Here is a 17,730-nt window from a genome sequence, read left to right on the forward strand (position 1 = left end):
AACAAAAGTTTGAGGACCACTGGTCTAGGGCTCTTTTGGGCTCTCATGCATGGGGCTCCCAAAAAGAAATTCAACGTAGAAATTTATCATGGCAAAAATCTGGTCAACATAGAACTCATATGGAAGGACCAGTTGTTGTTCCCTCATCACCAGTACCACTGGACAGGGCGATTTTAGACAATGGACAAAAGGGGACACTCTGATTTCTGCTGAAGGGCTTTGCAAGGCTGGACAGAATAGGCCAGTGACCTCTTCTGTTTAAAAAGGGAATTTTCCCCCATGCAGCAGGGTGTTTGCCAAAGGTGATTAAAAAAAACAGACAGCCCAGTCAAACAACCCAGGGGGACCACGTGGGATTTATTCTCTTGCCATAAAAGCCTCCAGCTGGCCCAGGCTCAGTATTCATCACCATGATGAAGGGAATCACTTTGGTCCTTCTCTTCTCTCTTGTGGGTAAGTGGCTGTGCCCTCTTATAGAATGTCAGAATGGGACGAGGCCTTAGAAATCCCCGAGTCCTGCTTTCCCCAAATGAATTTGGCTGAGGAAAATGTTTAAGCATGAAATATATTGATGAAACCCATAAAAGCAGAGTTCCAAAGTCAAGGCCATGGCCAGTGGGGGCCACAGTGTGGGAGGCAGGTACATCAGCCAGGGCTAGAGGGGTGACAAGGACAGAGCCCCATTGTTTCTGGAAGCAAATCATGCTCTCAGGTGTCTCTTACACCTTTTAGTTGGAGCAGATAGGACCAAGATAGAGGTGGGAAGATGGAGGGAGGAAAGTGTTGGGATGGTGGTTTGCTGTGGATTGGAGTTGTGGAGGACTAGGGAAGTGGTCAGTGATTTTTTTTCAGGTCTTCTCCTATGGTCCTTGATCTGGGGAGAGAGTAGAGATCAAGACTGGGATAGGAGAGAAATGGGGAAAATTGACCTTGTTTTAACTCCCCTTTTCCCATTGTTATAATAAAATTGTTCTCCAACTAACAATTTTATTATAACAATGGGAAAAGTTGCACTCCAACTCCAACTAAAGAATTTTTCACATTTGCATTTTATTTTTAATTTAATTTAATTTTATTTTTAACAGGGAGTGAGAAGTATATTATGGGTAAGTATGTTCTATTTCATGCCTCATGGGTTTGAGTGGGAAGCATCTGAGACATCATAAATCCCAAACTCATCTGTGAGTTTTTTCTTCTAGAACCAGCATTCAACCCAGACAAGACTTATGTATATACTTATCAAGCTGTGATTCTGAGTGGGCTACCAGAAAGAGGTTTGGCTAGATCAGGTCTGAGGTTGACCAGCAAACTGGAGATTGGTGGCGCATCCCAGAAACTCTATTTTCTCAAGGTACTTCTGGGGGGGAAAAATGTGTTTATGTGGGACACACCAGAAAGTAGTTTTGAATAAAAAAAAGTCTGAAATCTGATTGATCTGGGTTGACATTCTGCTCCTGAGGTATATTATCAATGAGACACTCTCTGATTTCTTATCTGCAAACAAGATGGTTGGGCTAGATATTCTCTGAGATATCTTCCATCTTGGAATATGTTAGGAGCCCAGATTTGAATATTTTTATAGTATTTAGTTAAATTACTGTCACCTCAAATAGTGCCATTTATAAGTAAGTAGTTTTCAAAATGTCCCCCAAATTGATCTGCCCATGCTAAAAATACATTTTGGGGTCTTTAACCTTCATCTATATTGGTTTCTCTTCAGCCTACATGAAACACTTCATAATAATAGTTTACCTTTACTTTAAGATGTGCAATAACCTAGATAAGGATTTTAAAGATAAGGAAATGGAGGTAAAGTAACTTGTCTGATGTCATACATCTAGTCATCTGAGGCAAGATTTGAAGAGTTTTACTTCCAAGAGTAGTATTCTTTCTGGTACCAGAAAGTCAAGCTTCTCAAGTCAAGAAAGACAGCCACACATTAATTTGATTATTCCTCCATGGTCCCTCTAAGTCTCTCCTCAACCTCCTCATTACAGCAACCTTGCTTGGTCCTCTAGTCATAGATTTACAATTTCCTCTGATACTCCCTTTTCTGCTTCATGGGCCTGACAATATTGATCACTTTGAGAAGTACCCAAAAAAGATGATGTGGTTCTAGATTAATCAATGAGGGTATAGATATCTAGAGATCTACTGCTTGTGATTTCAACTTTGCTCCAGGTTACATTTCTTAACCTGTGATTCACAGAACCCTAAAAGTTCTATGGACAAATTTGTGTGAGTCCATTTTAGATGTGGGAAAAAACACATCTTTATTTTGACCAACCTTAATTTCCTTTGTATTTTAAACATTATTTTGAGTAGGGAGTTCATGGGCTTCATCTTTATTTTCACCAATCTTAGTTTCCTCTGCATTTTATCTTATTTAAACATTACTTTGAAGAGAGGACCATAATTTCCACAGATAGATAAAGAACTCATTAAAATACAAAAAGTTAAGAAACTCTGCTGTAGGAAATAGTGTCTGTGAGATGGACACAGGGGATAGAATCCTAGAATCACACTGAGTATAAATGAGTTCCACAGACCAGGTGACATTCTTATTAATATATGTAATAGTTACTAAAGATTAATTATGACTTTCATGTTCTATTCAGTAGTAAAACTCATTATTCCTGGAGGTCCATGGTCGATTTAGTGGTCTTAATGCCCTTTGTATGAGTGGCAGGTTTCCTTTAGATTCAGCTTGAGGACCAGTGGATTGATGGAGCTTGCTGGTCAATCACTATACCCACCCATTGATTTGGGTGGGTTTGTGTCCCCCTATTAAAATTCCATTGTTTTTCACAACTGCTTTTATGAAATGAAGACAATGGGATAGATAATCTCTAAAGGTTTTTTTTACGGCTTTAAGTTCTAAAGTGCTATGAATCGAAGAGAATATAATTTCTGGTGGTATAGTCCAATGAAACATTGAAAAATGAGACAAAAAGTAAGGACCACTTTTAAAACTAATGAAGGTTCATTGTCTTTTCCCCAGTGAATATGACTTGTACTCAAAAGAATCGGTTTGGAATAGGACACAGTTTTGTCATGGCAAGTCTGTTGTTCTCACAAGTCCTGGATGACAGGATGCACTGTCAAAAATTTAAAGCTGGATATTAATTCAATTCAATGCATTCAGTTACATGGATCCTTCACTGATTACATGGTCTGATTTTCAAAAGGCAGCTTCAGTAAAACTTAAAACTAAAAAAATTAAAAGATACCAGCTTGAAAAGAGCTATCCCTTTGGGATATGTGCTTAAAAATATGTATTTAGCATTTTAAATTAATGACATAAGTAAATAAAGGAATAGAAATTAAACTTAGGAAATTTGTAGTTCTCGTGAAATTGGAAGGAACAGCTAACATGTCTGATAGTATACTTAAGTCCAAGAAAGATCTTGAGAGGACAGAACATTGGGCCAGATCTAATAAGATGTTATTATTTAGGGATAGGTGTAAAGTCTTACAGTTTGATTTTTAAAAAATTCATAAGTATAAGATGGAAGAACTATGGCTAAATAGACATTTATTTGAAAAAGATCTGGACATTTCAGTGGACCATAAATTTAGCATGAAACGATAGTATATATGATAGCCAAAAAAAACAAACCCTAATTAAATATTAGGCTGCCTTGAGAAGTACTGCTTCAAAGAATAAAGAGGAAATAATCTTGCTGTCCTTTGTCTTTGATTTCATCTGAGGTGCTGCATTTGATTTGGGTATCATATTTTATACTCTATTTAAGCTGGAGGGTGTCCAGAGAGGGGACAATTAGGACAGAGAAGACCTTGAAGGATACTAAGCTTGGAATTAGGAAAACTTAGGGAAGGATGTGCCAGCTGTCTTCAAGTATCTGAAGGAGGACCATGAAGAAGTGAGATTAGACTAATTCTGTTTGATCCTCTGGGGCATATCTGGGAGTGAGGGTGGAAGTTGAGAAGAAGCAAATTTAGGAAAATAGAAATGAAATTGGTTACCATGAGAGTTGGTGCATTCCCTTCTCATTAGAGTTCTTGAAGATAAGACTTGTTGAATCCTTACTTGTTGGTGACATATAATGGACTATTGTTTGGGTATTGGTTTCATTGGTTCAGTATGATTCTGAGATTTTGCGATTCCATAAATTCAGCAAATGTTCACGTGTCTATTATGTGCTAGGGGCTGGACATACCCAAGATGGAAGCTAAATATTCTCTGCTTTCAAGAGGGAATCTACTTCTATAGAGACAAATAAATATAAAGTAATTTGAAGAGAGAGAGAATATTAATGACAAAGGAGATTGGAGTGAAAAGGATTGGATCCAAAATACTGGAGACCTTGATTCCCCTTGTCATAAAAGCCACTGGCTAAAATGGAATCAAGGTTTTTCATCATGATGGAAGGAATCACCTTTGCCTTTTTATTGGTAAAATATCTTTTGAGGGTACCAATGGAGTACTCCAGTTGTTTCTCTAACAGTTATTGGAGAGGATTAAATGATTTCTCAGGTCCTTATTAGGATAGAATTTATCCTAATAGATATTAGGATTAGAATAAATCTCTTATTCTATAAAGACTAGATTGGAAGTTCTTTTTTTTATTTTTTATTTAATAGCCTTTTATTTACAGGATATATGCATGGGTAACTTTACAGCATTAACAATTGCCAAACCTCTTGTTCCAATTTTTCACCTCTTACCCCCCACCCCCTCCCCTAGATGGCAGGATGACCAGTAGATGTTAAATATATAAAAATATAAATTAGATACACAATAAGTATACATGACCAAAACGTTATTTTGCTGTACAAAAAGAATCAGACTCTGAAATATTGTACAATTAGCTTGTGAAGGAAATCAAAAATGCAGGTGGGCAAAAATATAGGGATTGGGAATTCAATGTAATGGTTTTTAGTCATCTCCCAGAGTTCTTTTTCTGGGCATAGCTGGTTCAGTTCATTACTGCTCCATTGGAAATGATTTGGTTGATCTCGTTGCTGAGGATGGCCTGGCCCATCAGACCTGGTCATCATATAGTATTGTTGTTGAAGTATATAATGATTTCCTGGTCCTGCTCATTTCACTCAGCATTAGATTGGTAGTTCTATAAAGGATGGGTTGGAAAGAAAAGAGACTAGCAGCTGAAAAATGTAGTAAGAAGCAATTTTTATAATCCATTTATGGAATAAGTAAGGCTTGTCCTAAGCTGGTGGAATGTGTCTCAAAAGGATGGGACAAATATACAAATTATTTCAGAAAAACAAAAAAACCCTCAAAATTTGGACTAATATTTAGCCTATGTGAATTTAGCTTCCTCTTCCTTCCCAGACTGTGATTTTGGGGATATCATGTAATTTTTCTGGGCCATCTAGAAAATGAAGGCCTTATATGAAGTAACTGAGGTTTATTCCAGTCCTCAGAAACTTTAAGATGTAAGTTGGCCCCTTAGAAAGAAATAGTAACATGCTGTCACAGTAGAAAAGGGCTTACCAAGAGGTGATTATTCTTGTCATGAGATCTTGGGGTGTCCTTGGGATTTTCAGTCAACCAACAAACATTTATTAAGCACCTACTCTGTTCCAAGATCCTGTCCATCAGCCTGTGGTGACTTAGAAAAAAGCATAATGAATTTTTTCCCCTCTGGGTTTCCCTTCTTCCATTTTGACAGTGCTAAAACTAATCAGTCAATAGACGTTTTTAAAGCACTCAGTATGAACTTGATACTGAATGGGAACTGGGATAATCAGTCAACATCCCTATAGCTATTGACCAGGTCATAAGCCATTACCTAGTTGCCAGTATGAGCCCTGTCCTGTGCAGGGTCCAAATGGAAAAGGGACTTTCTATAGATGATGAAATCTACCAGACCACCCTATTAGTGGATGATTTTGTACCAATTATGTCAAGCTCCATGATGTGACAGGTCCTCCTCGAGTGAGATTGATGATTCTTCAAAAGTCATCAGCCTAAAAGGAAAAACTTAATGAGTGAGAAAATGTCTATTGTTCAGATTGTGACAAGCAGCTGAAAGTTAATCCATCCTTCGAATTAGCTCATCAGCATGACAGGTGGATGGAGTCCTGGACTTAAAATCAGTCAGTGAGTCAATAAGTATTTATTAAGTGTTTGCCATAGGCCAGTAACTACACTAAATGCTACAAGAACTAGGCCCAAATCTGAATTCAGATTATTTATGCTATGTGACCTTGAGCAAAATCACTCTGTGACTCAGTTTCCTCATTTATAAAATGAAGGGGTTGGAATCAAGTTATAAGATCCCTTCTGGATTGAAAATCAACAATCCTGTAGTCTGGAGTAGGCTATTTGGATAGGCAATGAGTTTAATTCAAAACTGAATTAGACATTGAGAGCAAAATGGGAATTATACTGTAGAGTCAACAACCCACTGCTTTCTTATACAATTAGATGGTCATTTGTACATAAATGTTTTTAAATTGGTGGTCCTAGAAAGTTATGAACATACTCTTTTAAAAGCTCAAAGTTGTGGATGACCCAAAGACATTGATCATTAATTGAGAGCAAGAAAAGACCATAAAATCTTGGGATTACAGGTTTGAACCTAGAGGGAACTGCAGATATCATTGAGTCCATCTCCCCTCACTTTATGGGCAAAGAAACGAAGGTCAGGCTGGTAAAGGAATATACCCACATTGACCAGATCATGTCAATGGATATCAATAATGATAATCTATGATTAGAAGTAGTATAAACGATACCTTTCAAGAAATATCTTATGAAAATAAATGGGCTGGTGGTATATAATCAATACATTGATATATTGATAATACTGTTTATTGATAATGAAGAATTATAATAGGATCATTTGAGTGTCCCACTCACTACTATAAGTGAAAAGAGCAAAATCATTAGTGAGGGAGGAAAAGCATGGATGAGGTGAGATCTTCTCTACAAAGGAGACTACATACATACTGAGACACTATATCCCAGTAGTTTCTTGCTTTCTTTCTAATTTTGTCTACATTGGTTTTGTTTGTTTTATTTTTTGTTGTTTAAAATTTCATATAATCATGTGCTGAGTCTGGAGAGAAACCAGGGATTTAAAAAATTCGACATGAAGAAGAGAAGTCCTGGTACAGTAAATGGCAGAAAGATGAGCTTTGGGATATTGTGTGTAAGGGATGACATATAGAACAGTATGGTTGACTTTGAAAAGTGAATGGTTGGGATTACACAGCAAGAGTACTGGGAAGGTAAAAACGGGCCAGGTGTTGAAAATCTTTAAATACCAAAGAAAGGAGATGTAATTGGATGCTACTCATGTTTACTGAGTAGGGGAAGTGATATAGTTAAGCTTATGCTTTAGGAAAGTGGTTTTGTCAACTCTGAGGAAGATGGATAGAGGAGTGGAGAGAGACAGGAGGAAGGAGCATCAATTAGGAAACTATTGCAATAGTCCAGGCAAGAGGGGATGAGAGCTTGAACTAGAATAGTGATTGTATAAATAAGAGAGAAAGAAGATTCAGTTTGTGAGATATTGTGAAGGTAGAAATGATAAGATTTGGTAACTAACTCAAATGTATGAGGGGAGAGAGAGTGAGGATTCACATAAAAGTTGATAGCTTGATTGACTGGGAAGATGGTTGTGTCCTCCAAAGTAATAGAGATGTTGGAGCAGGGGCAATTTTGGGGAAAAGATGAGAAGTTTTGCTTTGCTTTGTTTACAGCTCTTATGCATTATCCATTTTGAAATAAACAATTAGCAGTTTGAAATGTGAAAGTGGTTCTTAGAAAATAAATTAAGCTAGATATATTAATCTCTAATCATTGGCATAGAGATAACAATTGAACCTATGAGAGTGAATGAGATCATCAAGTAAAATAAAATAGATGAAAAAGAGAAAATAAACAGAATAAAGTGTCAGAGGATATCCACACTTGGTGAGAATAACATGAAGATCTGCAGAGGAGACCAATGAGACATTAGAATAAGAAAGATAACAATGAACAACTCATAGAGAGTAATAAAATTAATCAATCTTTAGTAAGATTAGTTAATATGGTCAATTTAGTTAATTAGTTAATATAGTTAATTAGGTAAAATTCTATGGCTAATCCATAGAATGGATTTGGGGAGGCAGTGTCACAGAGAATGGTGGTAAGAAGGTGTGAGGGAAGAAAGAAAATTAAAAATGGATAATCCATAATAGCAGATTGGATGAAGGGTCCTGAAGGACAGGAAGCAATCAAAGATCACTGCAAGGTTTTCAGTCTGGGCAACTGAGAGAATTGATGGAGAAGGAGAAGAAAGGGAGAAGGATTTAAATAGCACCTACTCTATGTCAGACACTGTACCAAGCATTTTACAAATAATATTTCAGGTGATCCTCACAACAACTCTGGGAGGTGAGTGCTATAATTATGCTCTTTTCACATTTGAGGAAATTAAGACTGAATGACTTGCCTAGGATTTCACAACTGGTAAGTATCTGAGGCCAGATTGGGAGTCTTTCTGACTCCCAATCCAGTACTTTCTGCACAAGAACAGAACTGCTTTAGCTTTCTTTCATTAAAAGAAATAGGAATACCAGGAAAAGAATCTGGTTTGAGGCTAGAAATAAAAAGATTGGCATTAGATGTATTAAATGTGTTGTTCTACCAATGCATCCAAAAGGAAATGTCCAAAACACAATTGGAAATGCAGAATTGGTGTGCAGGAGAAAGACCAGACTCATAGATATTGATTTGGGAGTCACTCTGTATCTAGTTGGTAATGGATTGGATTATAGAGAGATAAAAGGAGAATTATGGAGCAGGCTGACAAAGCAGAGCCAGCTATGGGAAGAGAGAGGAATTTTTCATTGCAGATTGAAGGAGACTGGTTCAGTGTCATAGAAGGCAAGAGGAAGGTTCCAAGAATGAAGGGATATTCATCTCTTCAAAGAAAACATAGGATTATAGATTTAGAACTGGGAGAGCCCTTAGAAGTCATTTAACTCGTATTTTTAAAAAAATGAGAAAACTGAGTCCCAGGGAAGTTAAAGACTCCTATATAATGAGAGAGCTAGGACTAATGCCATGTCAAGTCTGCGTCTTTTTGTATTCTCAGCACTTAGCATAATGTCTGGCATACGCTAGGTGTTTAATAAATGTTTAATTGATTTATTCCAAAGTCAATGCTTTTTCTGTTATGCTGCATTCAAGAAAGATAAGGAGTTGATGCTTCTTTTCTCCTTCCCACTATCACCACTACCCCAAAAGAAAAAAAAAATACATATAGCAATCAGAGAATAAATTGGAATGTTCAGAGTTACAGTTTCAGTCAGGTAATGGTAGGATCAAGTCGCAGATTTCAAAAATTTAGGTGGTGAAAGAAGTTAAAGTAGGGCAGTTTATTCTCTTGAGACATTTATCAGGATGAGAAAGCTCAAAGATAGGATAACAGAGTGAAGAATACTTGACACAAGAAAAAAGAATTTTCTTTTTCTTAAGGAAGGGTAGTAGGATGGTGAGAGGCCTTAATTCTATGCCATAGAAAACTTGAAGAAATTTGGTATAGTTATTCTGGAGAAATAGTTATCCTGGGTTGAGGTGGGAAGTCATGATAGCTCTCTTCAGGTACTTTAAAGGTGGTTTCATGGGACAGAGATTTATTCTGTCTGGAGCATAAAACTACAAAGAATCCATGGGAACCACAAAAAGAAACAAATTTAGGCTTGATGCAACAAAAAAATTTTCTCACAATTAGGGCTTTCCCAAGTTTGAATGAACTTATTTGGAAGTTTACTCTACTTTGCGTTTGGATCAACAACTCTTACGTATGCTAATAGAGGACATTCTTGACCAGATATGGTTGAATTCCCGAGGTTTTTTTCAACTCAGTCTTTTTCTATTCTGTTAGTCCTAGAAGAGAAAAAGATTGAGTGGTTCCCAGAGATCATAATGAGGATGGAGGGCAGGTTCAGTGGATTTAGAACAGGGATTAAAACTCTGAGCCAAAGATTTTGGGGATAGAGAATTTTAAAGTGAAAATAAGTCCCAAAACATCATTGCATTGATGTATGACTGAAGTGGAGGGGCCTTAGATATCCTGGGAGTTGAGAACTTTGAGAAATGTCAAGGGTAGGACCTTTAAAGATCTTCAGCATTAATGAATCAGCTCCCTGGAGAGATGTCGGGAGATGCACCCAGTAAATAGAACCGAACCACTAATCAAGAAAGTCAACAGAGTGACATCAATATATATGAGAGCAGAGAAAATGTTGAGGAGACAGTATCAGTGACTGAGCAGAGAATTGAACGCTGACTTCAGATAGCTTCTTGAATGATGGATCCATTGTGAAGGATTAGGAGGTTCTAGGATGTGTTGGTGTATGTATATTTGCAAATCATGTCTCCACGTCAATAGCAGAGATAGATTCTTGGGCTGGATGAATCATAGGTCTGACTCAGGATCGCTTTTCTGATGTTTTTACACATCACTTTTCCCCCTCGGAGCTTCGAGCTCAATTTGTCATGCTCTGTAAATTCCATCAGTGCTCTATAAAATCTTTTTCTGATGATTTACTGAACATCAAATCATAAAGCTGTAAAGTTATAAAATTTGAGGCTTTGCAGAAGCCTCGGAAATCAACTAGCTTAATATCACCATTTTGCTATTGAAGAAACTGAACATTAATTCATAAAAATCATGATAATAACCTTATAATTAAGTATTCAGAGCTTAGACTCTCACAACATTTTTGGACAAATCTGTTCCTCCTTCGTCAGAGGAAGAGATTCATTGCCACTTTTCTAAACTATGGAGTTTTCTGCTTGCCTCGTCCTGAGATTCCATCACTCTACTTACCTTATTTCCTATTTCTTCTTATGCTTTTTGTATTTTTGCTCCTTTTCTCTTAATTCTTTTATACTATTTATTAATCAAATGTATTTTGTATTGAGTAATCTCTTATTTGGTTTCTCCTTTTGCTTTATTATACATCATCTTTGACAATTTAATGTTTCTTTTATTTTATAACTTTTTTTTCCTCTTCATTACTTTGGTGTTCTTTAGCAGCTAGGGACAGTGAATTAAGATGCACTTGGTGTCAGGAAAATCCAGCCTTAGGTCCTTACTGGTTATGTGATCCTGGGCAAATCACTTTACCTCTGCCTGCCTCAATTTCCTCATCTATAAAAATGGAAAAACTATCTGTCTCCTACAATTGTTTTTTGGGGTATTAAAGTGAGTTAAAAGTCATAAAATACCTCACAAAATTTAAACACTATATTAAAAATGCTAGTTCTTATCATTCTTACCTTTGGTGATTTAAAATTTCCATGTTGGTTGCTATTTTTGAGAGAGAGAGATTGAGAAGACTGTCATTATTGTAATGAGAAAGACCAAGTGGATCATAGAGTCAGGAAGAAATATATTGACTTGGTGACCTTGAGGACCAACAGAATTTCCATTTAGGGAGTTTTCTCTAAAAATGAAATTAGAGCAACAAATTCTAAGGAAGTATGACTGTTAGTTTTCAGAAGCTTGGGGTACTGAGAAGGAGGATTGTTGCAAGACTGATCAATCAGTGAATGGGATGGCTACATCCTGGGATGCTTAGGACTCTGGGAGATCAGAGCAGGTGAAGAGGGGGTGTTAGTATTGCTGAAAGCAAGAGCAAGAGGAATCAGTTGTAGGAGTGCTACAGGGAGAGTGAAAGGGAGAGGGAGAGTCGAGTGAGAAGAGACTCTGTGGAAGCGGTAGGGAGGGACGAGACCGGGTTCTGTCCTCTGCAGCCATAAGGCAGCCAGCCAAGATGGCCCAAGCTATGATGAAAAGGTCTAATATCAGATTCTGTCCAGTGCAGTCACTGAACCTAAATCACAGGCCTCTGAATTTCATTCTGGATTCTATTTCAGAAGGAAATTGCCCCCAGGGGGAATGGGGTTGCCGACTGTGCCTCTGCCATCTTTCCAAATGACCTCCTAGGAGAAATACACAGGGAGTAAAATAAATAAAATCAGGATTGTTGATTACTTGTATAATATTAAATATTGCTAGCATTAGAGAAGGGAGGACTCATTTCTCTGGCTATGATAATGTACTGTTTTTATTTTTTTCCCTTCCAGATTCAATTTGTGCAACTAGAAGAATACACTGGTATCTGGCCTAAAGATTCATTCATTGATTCACCTAAACTCACTCAGACAATTGCATCTGGCCTGATGCAAATATTCAAGTTTGAGTATAATAATGGACGCATTGGCAACATTTATGCCCCAAAGGACACCCCAGCTATTATTGTTAACATAGTAAGAGGGATACTGAATATGTTCCATGTCACCATCAAAAAGTCTCAAAATATATATTATTTACAAGAGGTAAGTATTTCTACTGTAGGTCTACTTACTTTCAATATTCAAAATTCAATGTTCAAAGCAGTTTGATGATGTTATTAATAATGTAGCTTGTGCTTTTTTCATTCATGGACCTTCTGAAGTCACTACCACATTCATGGAACATTTTGAATCAGCATTTAATCAAAACTCATAGTTCATGAGCCCCCACTAAGATGTTTAAAAAAATAGATCAACCAAAGGGATTATTAATTCAAATCAAAAGACATTTAATTAAATAAGCAAAATAAATGATAAATAACTTCTCCCTGTGTTACACAAGGATTTACTTGCCCACTGATTTCCATCTAAGTGCTAGGAAAGGTGACTAAGGAACATGAAAGTAAGGAGAGAGTACGTGCCTCCATAATGCAAAAATCTGAATAATTCACATTTCTAAATCTATGTCCCAACCTGAATCCTCCTCAGCTTTCTATAGTTGTTGATTCTCTGTAGAGTCAGTGATGTCAGCCATTGATCTGAGGAAGCCAATAAAATACAGCATGTTGTTGTTAAATGCTGGTTTTGTCTACTTTAATGTTGTTTCTTTGTTATGTTACCTCATGGCTCTCTGGGCCGCTATCATTTACTGAGGTCTCCTCGAGGCTGCTGTCTGCTGCCTTTGGCTGCTCTCCCTTTGATTAGACTTTGCCCTGCATGAAGGGGTTTCATCTTTTAAAACCATAGACCCCAAGGCTTCTTTAACTACTTTTATGAGTCAAACTCACAGTTATAGCTGGTAGCACCCAGCAGCAGTGGGTATTTTTATGAGTTCCCTAGAACCCAGCAGAAACCAATAGAACTCTAAACACTTAAATTAATCCTCTCTTTGACATCTTTGTTTTTCCTTCAGATTCCTGCCATCCTTGAATTCATTCAATTTTTAGAGTTAATAATAAAAATATATGTTTCACTTATCATAGTATACTTGATTGCTATGTGGATCTATGTAAATTACTCTGGGAATTATACTTAGAAAGACTTGGGAGAAAAGAGGGAAGAAAAGACGTAGCTAAGACATCTTGTTTTATACTACTTACTGCAAAAAAAAAAAAAAAAGTACTCCCCTTACAACAAAAGACACTATTTTTATATAATAATTTATAGTGCTTAAGACATTTTTGACATATTTCATCTTAATTGAGTCTAATAGCAACTTTTTTGTGAAAGACAAAACAATTGTCATTATTTCAGTCTTTTAATTGGGGAAATATATATGCGGTTCTCATGGCTTGCTCAAAATTGCCTAGTGAAACTTTGATGGAATTGGGGTTAGAACCTAATTTTCTTGACTCTCCATCCAATTAGCTCTCCAATTTGCATTTCACTCTCTATACTTATTTACTTTCTTCTAGAGGAAAATGACCGTTGTAACATGAGGTGAGGTTTTTGACTTGATTATTTTATTCTTCTTAGGCTGGGATTGGTGGTGTATGTTATACTAACTACATCATCCATGAAGATAAGATAAATAATCAGGTTTCCATCAGGAAATCCAGAGATCTCAACAACTGCCAGGACAAAGCAGCCAAGAAGACAGGAATGACTTATTTCCATGTCTTTCCCCAATTTGACAAGGTACATCTATTTGTATAATTTGTATAAAAAAAAACAAACCCAAGCAATCCTTTTGCCATAGAGAGGTCCCATTGTGCTAGACAATCCATTTATTTCTCAGTTAGTGGCCAGGGAAGAAAAAGACATTTCTTGATTTTTTGCCCAGGGTCATCAAGCAAGATGGTGACCAAAAAAAAAAAAATTTCCCAAAATCTTTTGCTTTGTCCTCAGACTTCTGAACCCTCTCTTTCCTTCTAGGCTATCACCAACTATAGGTCTTTTAGGAGCTCTTACCCATAATATCTTCAACATTGTAGCTTCTGTTCTCTTCCTCTCTCCTTTCTCCTAGATAATCCTAAAAGTATAGTTATTGGTTGATTCAAGGAAATTCCAATAGATTTATGATGGAAAGTGTCATCTGCATCCAGAGAGAGAACTATAGAGACTGAATGTGGAACAAAGCATAGTATTTTCACCTTTGTTGTTGTTTGGTTTTTTTCCTCATTTTTTTTCCCTTTTGATTTGATTTTTCTTCCATAGCTTGATGAATATAGAAATACATTTAGAAGAATTTCACATTTTTAACCTATATTACATAGCTTGTGTCTTGGGGAGGGAATAAGGAGGAAAGAGAGAGAGAAACATTTGGAACACAATGTTTTGCAAAGATGAGGGTTGAAAACTATCTTTGGAGGCAGCTAGGTGATAACCCTGAAGTCAGTAGGACCTGAGTTCAAATTTGGCCTCCGACACTTAGCTTTATGACCTTAGACAAGTTGCTTAACCCCAATTGCCTCAGCAAAAAACCCAAAAAAACCCCCAAAACTATCTTTGCATATATTTGGAAAAATAAAATACTATTTAAAATTTTAAAAATAAACTCATTGGTAAATGATCCATAAAAGTCTATTTTACAACCAACATAAGGAAAATCCATGTTACAGAAAATATTTAGTGTAAAATGTATCATAGTCATAGAATCATAGCTTATAAGACCTGAAATCATCTTTCTGTTTCTCATTTTAATATGTAAAGAAATAGAGATCCAGAGACATCAGGAGATTTCCCCAAAATTACAGGAAAGATGATAGAGCTGGAGTGGGAGAAAGGGGGGAAACTTAGGAGCTAGATCTTCTAACTCTGAATTCAATATTTTATTAGCTTAGTCCCAATAATAGTGTTGTTCAAAATTACTCTTTTTTAACTAGGTGTTCCTGGCCTGTTACTCATAGACTATTGCTAGGTTCTTAGCCCATTAAGTGTTTTTTCCTGAATTTTCTCTAGCCAGGGCTCATGGAATTATAAAACTTTGGTTCATGTTCTAGCTCTGCTATTTGCTGTCTCTGTGACCTTGGGAAAGCAATTTTTTAGTCCAATATGTAGCACAGAATCCTTACATATAGTAGGGGCTTAATAAATGATTGCTAACTGACCCCTCTGACTTGCCTCAGTTTCCTCATCTATAAAATGAAGGAGTTAGATGACTTTTTTGTGTGTCATGAATCCCTTTGATGATCTGGTGAAGCTTGTGGACTCCTTTCTCAGAATGATGTTTTAAATGCATAAGGTAAAATTATATTAAAATATAATTATCCACATTTTTAAGAAAGTTCACAAATGCCAGGTTAAGAACCTCTGACTTGTAGCAGTTCTATGTAGGAGCCCAAGAAACTTGACCAGTGTCATAGCACTCACCCAGGGGTTGTTCTTTGTCCTTCCTTCCCTCATTCACCTCAAACCCAGCTGTCTCTCTGAAGTTCCCTAAAATGATAGCTGTCATTATTGTAAAAGTCAGTGAATTCAATTTTATTAAAATACAAAAATACCCAGAATCAAAGTTTTCTTTTTCCTTTTACAAACAACCTATGAATTTATGAATTTAAAGTGAAGCTGCTTTGACTTCTGAAGGTACATAGTTTAAAATGGAGCTGTTTTGACTTATATACATACATGGTCTGAAGCCATGGTTAGTAAGTGGCTGACTAGGATAGAAATCCAGGTTATCTGGCCCTAAATTTAATTTTCTTACCACTATACTATTTTGCCTGTTAATGGAATTGAGATATTGCATCCAAGAAAAATCCTCATGGAAGATGGAGCAGCTTTATTAAATAGCCTCACTTTTAAAAATGTATTCCAAATCCATTAATCCAATAAACATTTATTAAGTGCCTTTTAAATACAAGATTGAGCAGACAGTTGTTGCCTGTCATATGCACTGCTTGAGTTTACCTGTCTTTCTAGAAAGCTGGAATTGTTAAAGGAACAGAGACATACTCCTACAAAATGAAGTATACAGGACGTGGGGCTTTGATCTCGGAAGTTACGGTTCACCAAGTATATCAAGTCTCCCCATTCAATGAGGAGAATGGGGTTGGTGTGACAGAAACAGAGTGAGTTCAATTATGTGAAAACAGTCCCCTCCTATGACTCCTAATCAATAGCTGAGTCTCCCCAAGTTGTGAACTGATCCCTAAGGAATCAAATGACAGACCAAGGAAGAATTTTCTTTCAATATATCTGCTTTTCTTTGGAATTTAAAAAAAAAGAAGGGAAATACTTAGAATATAATAAGAATATACTTAGAATATATTAAGGGGAATACTTCTGGGATCTGGGGTATACTTAGAAGTTTGAGACTGAGCAAAGGACTGATCTAAGTTTCCAAAAATGTAGTCAAAGTCATTATACCACTAGAATTAGTCATGGACCCATAACATTGAATATAAAAAGCTACCATTCGCTTCAGTCCATCCAAAAGATATCTAGTATTAAGGGAATGGAGGAGGAGGTAGAAGAAGAGAAACACTTCCTAATCACTCTCTTATAATTGTAGTTTTATCTTTATTAGAATTGGAAGGGAATCTAGAGGGGACCAAGTCAGATCCATTCCTGAATAGAAATTGGCCCTTTGAAATACCAAATAAGTGCCCCTCAATCTTTAGCACCATTTTCTAATTACCAGATAGATACCTGATGCCTTTGTGGAGGATGGAAATTTTACAGAGGAAATTGAGGACCAGGAAAATTAATTTATTTATTCGTACATGAGTTAGTAGTTAAGGATTTGAATCCAGGTCTCTAAGGAGAATCATAGATCCAGAGCTAGAAAGGACCCCAGGGGTTATCTAATCCAACCACAGTAATTTTGCAGAAGAGGAAAATTCAGCTTAACTAATTTGCCCAAAGTCACCCAAGTGAATGGTAAACATCAGCAGTGAGATTTGAACCCAGCCTCCAATTCCAAAGAAAACATTGCTCTTGCACTACACAGCTTCCCAATAATCACCATTAGGTTAACTGTGTTTCCTAGTCCACATGTGCTTGTTTTGTTCTTTGAGGCAAGAACTCAGCTTGAGTGAAGTGAAAAAGGAGCGTATGAGCTCCCCAGAAGTTCAAATGCAGAATCAGGGAAGCCTTCAGTACCGTTTCCTATCCACCAGACGCCAGATGCCTTTTCAGCTGGTGAAAATGAATAGACCAGAAAGACAGGTAAGAAGGGACTTTTCACTTCCTCAGGAGATTCCCTGAGGGCTGGAAGCCCTTACATTGTGCTGATTTCCCTGCTTTCTCTGGGTTCTAGGTCACAGAGGTGCTCCAGCACCTCCTCCAGAACAACCAAAGACCATTCCATGAAGATGCTCCCACCAAATTCCTGGAGCTTATCCAATTGATTCGGGTGATGGATGTCAGAAGCCTGGTTAGCGTTTGGAAGCAGTGGGAAGACAAGACTCAGTACAGGTCACTGGCAGGCTGTGTCCTTCCTACTGCACTAGTAGGACCCGTGTCACTTATGGGACCTGGGTTGAGTAGGCTGGGAGATTTCC

General features: G+C 37.0%; 1 protein-coding gene across 1 annotated transcript in view; it reads left to right on the forward strand.

Annotated features, from left to right (window-relative positions):
* Positions 1 to 242: 242 nt before the first annotated feature.
* LOC100915865 (vitellogenin-2-like) overlaps positions 243 to 17,730 on the forward strand; it is a 58,259-nt gene continuing 40,771 nt past the window's right edge. Inside the window, exons 1-8 of the mRNA XM_023501705.2 lie at positions 243 to 453; positions 1,086 to 1,106; positions 1,200 to 1,351; positions 12,080 to 12,331; positions 13,763 to 13,924; positions 16,148 to 16,296; positions 17,245 to 17,395; positions 17,487 to 17,644. Coding sequence (XP_023357473.2) covers positions 411 to 453; positions 1,086 to 1,106; positions 1,200 to 1,351; positions 12,080 to 12,331; positions 13,763 to 13,924; positions 16,148 to 16,296; positions 17,245 to 17,395; positions 17,487 to 17,644 — 1,088 coding nt within the window. The 5' untranslated portion in view covers positions 243 to 410. The remainder of the gene's footprint in view (positions 454 to 1,085; positions 1,107 to 1,199; positions 1,352 to 12,079; positions 12,332 to 13,762; positions 13,925 to 16,147; positions 16,297 to 17,244; positions 17,396 to 17,486; positions 17,645 to 17,730) is intronic.

This window comes from Sarcophilus harrisii, chromosome 4 (assembly GCF_902635505.1).
Source record: "Sarcophilus harrisii chromosome 4, mSarHar1.11, whole genome shotgun sequence".
In the NCBI taxonomy this organism is placed as follows: domain Eukaryota; kingdom Metazoa; phylum Chordata; class Mammalia; order Dasyuromorphia; family Dasyuridae; genus Sarcophilus; species Sarcophilus harrisii.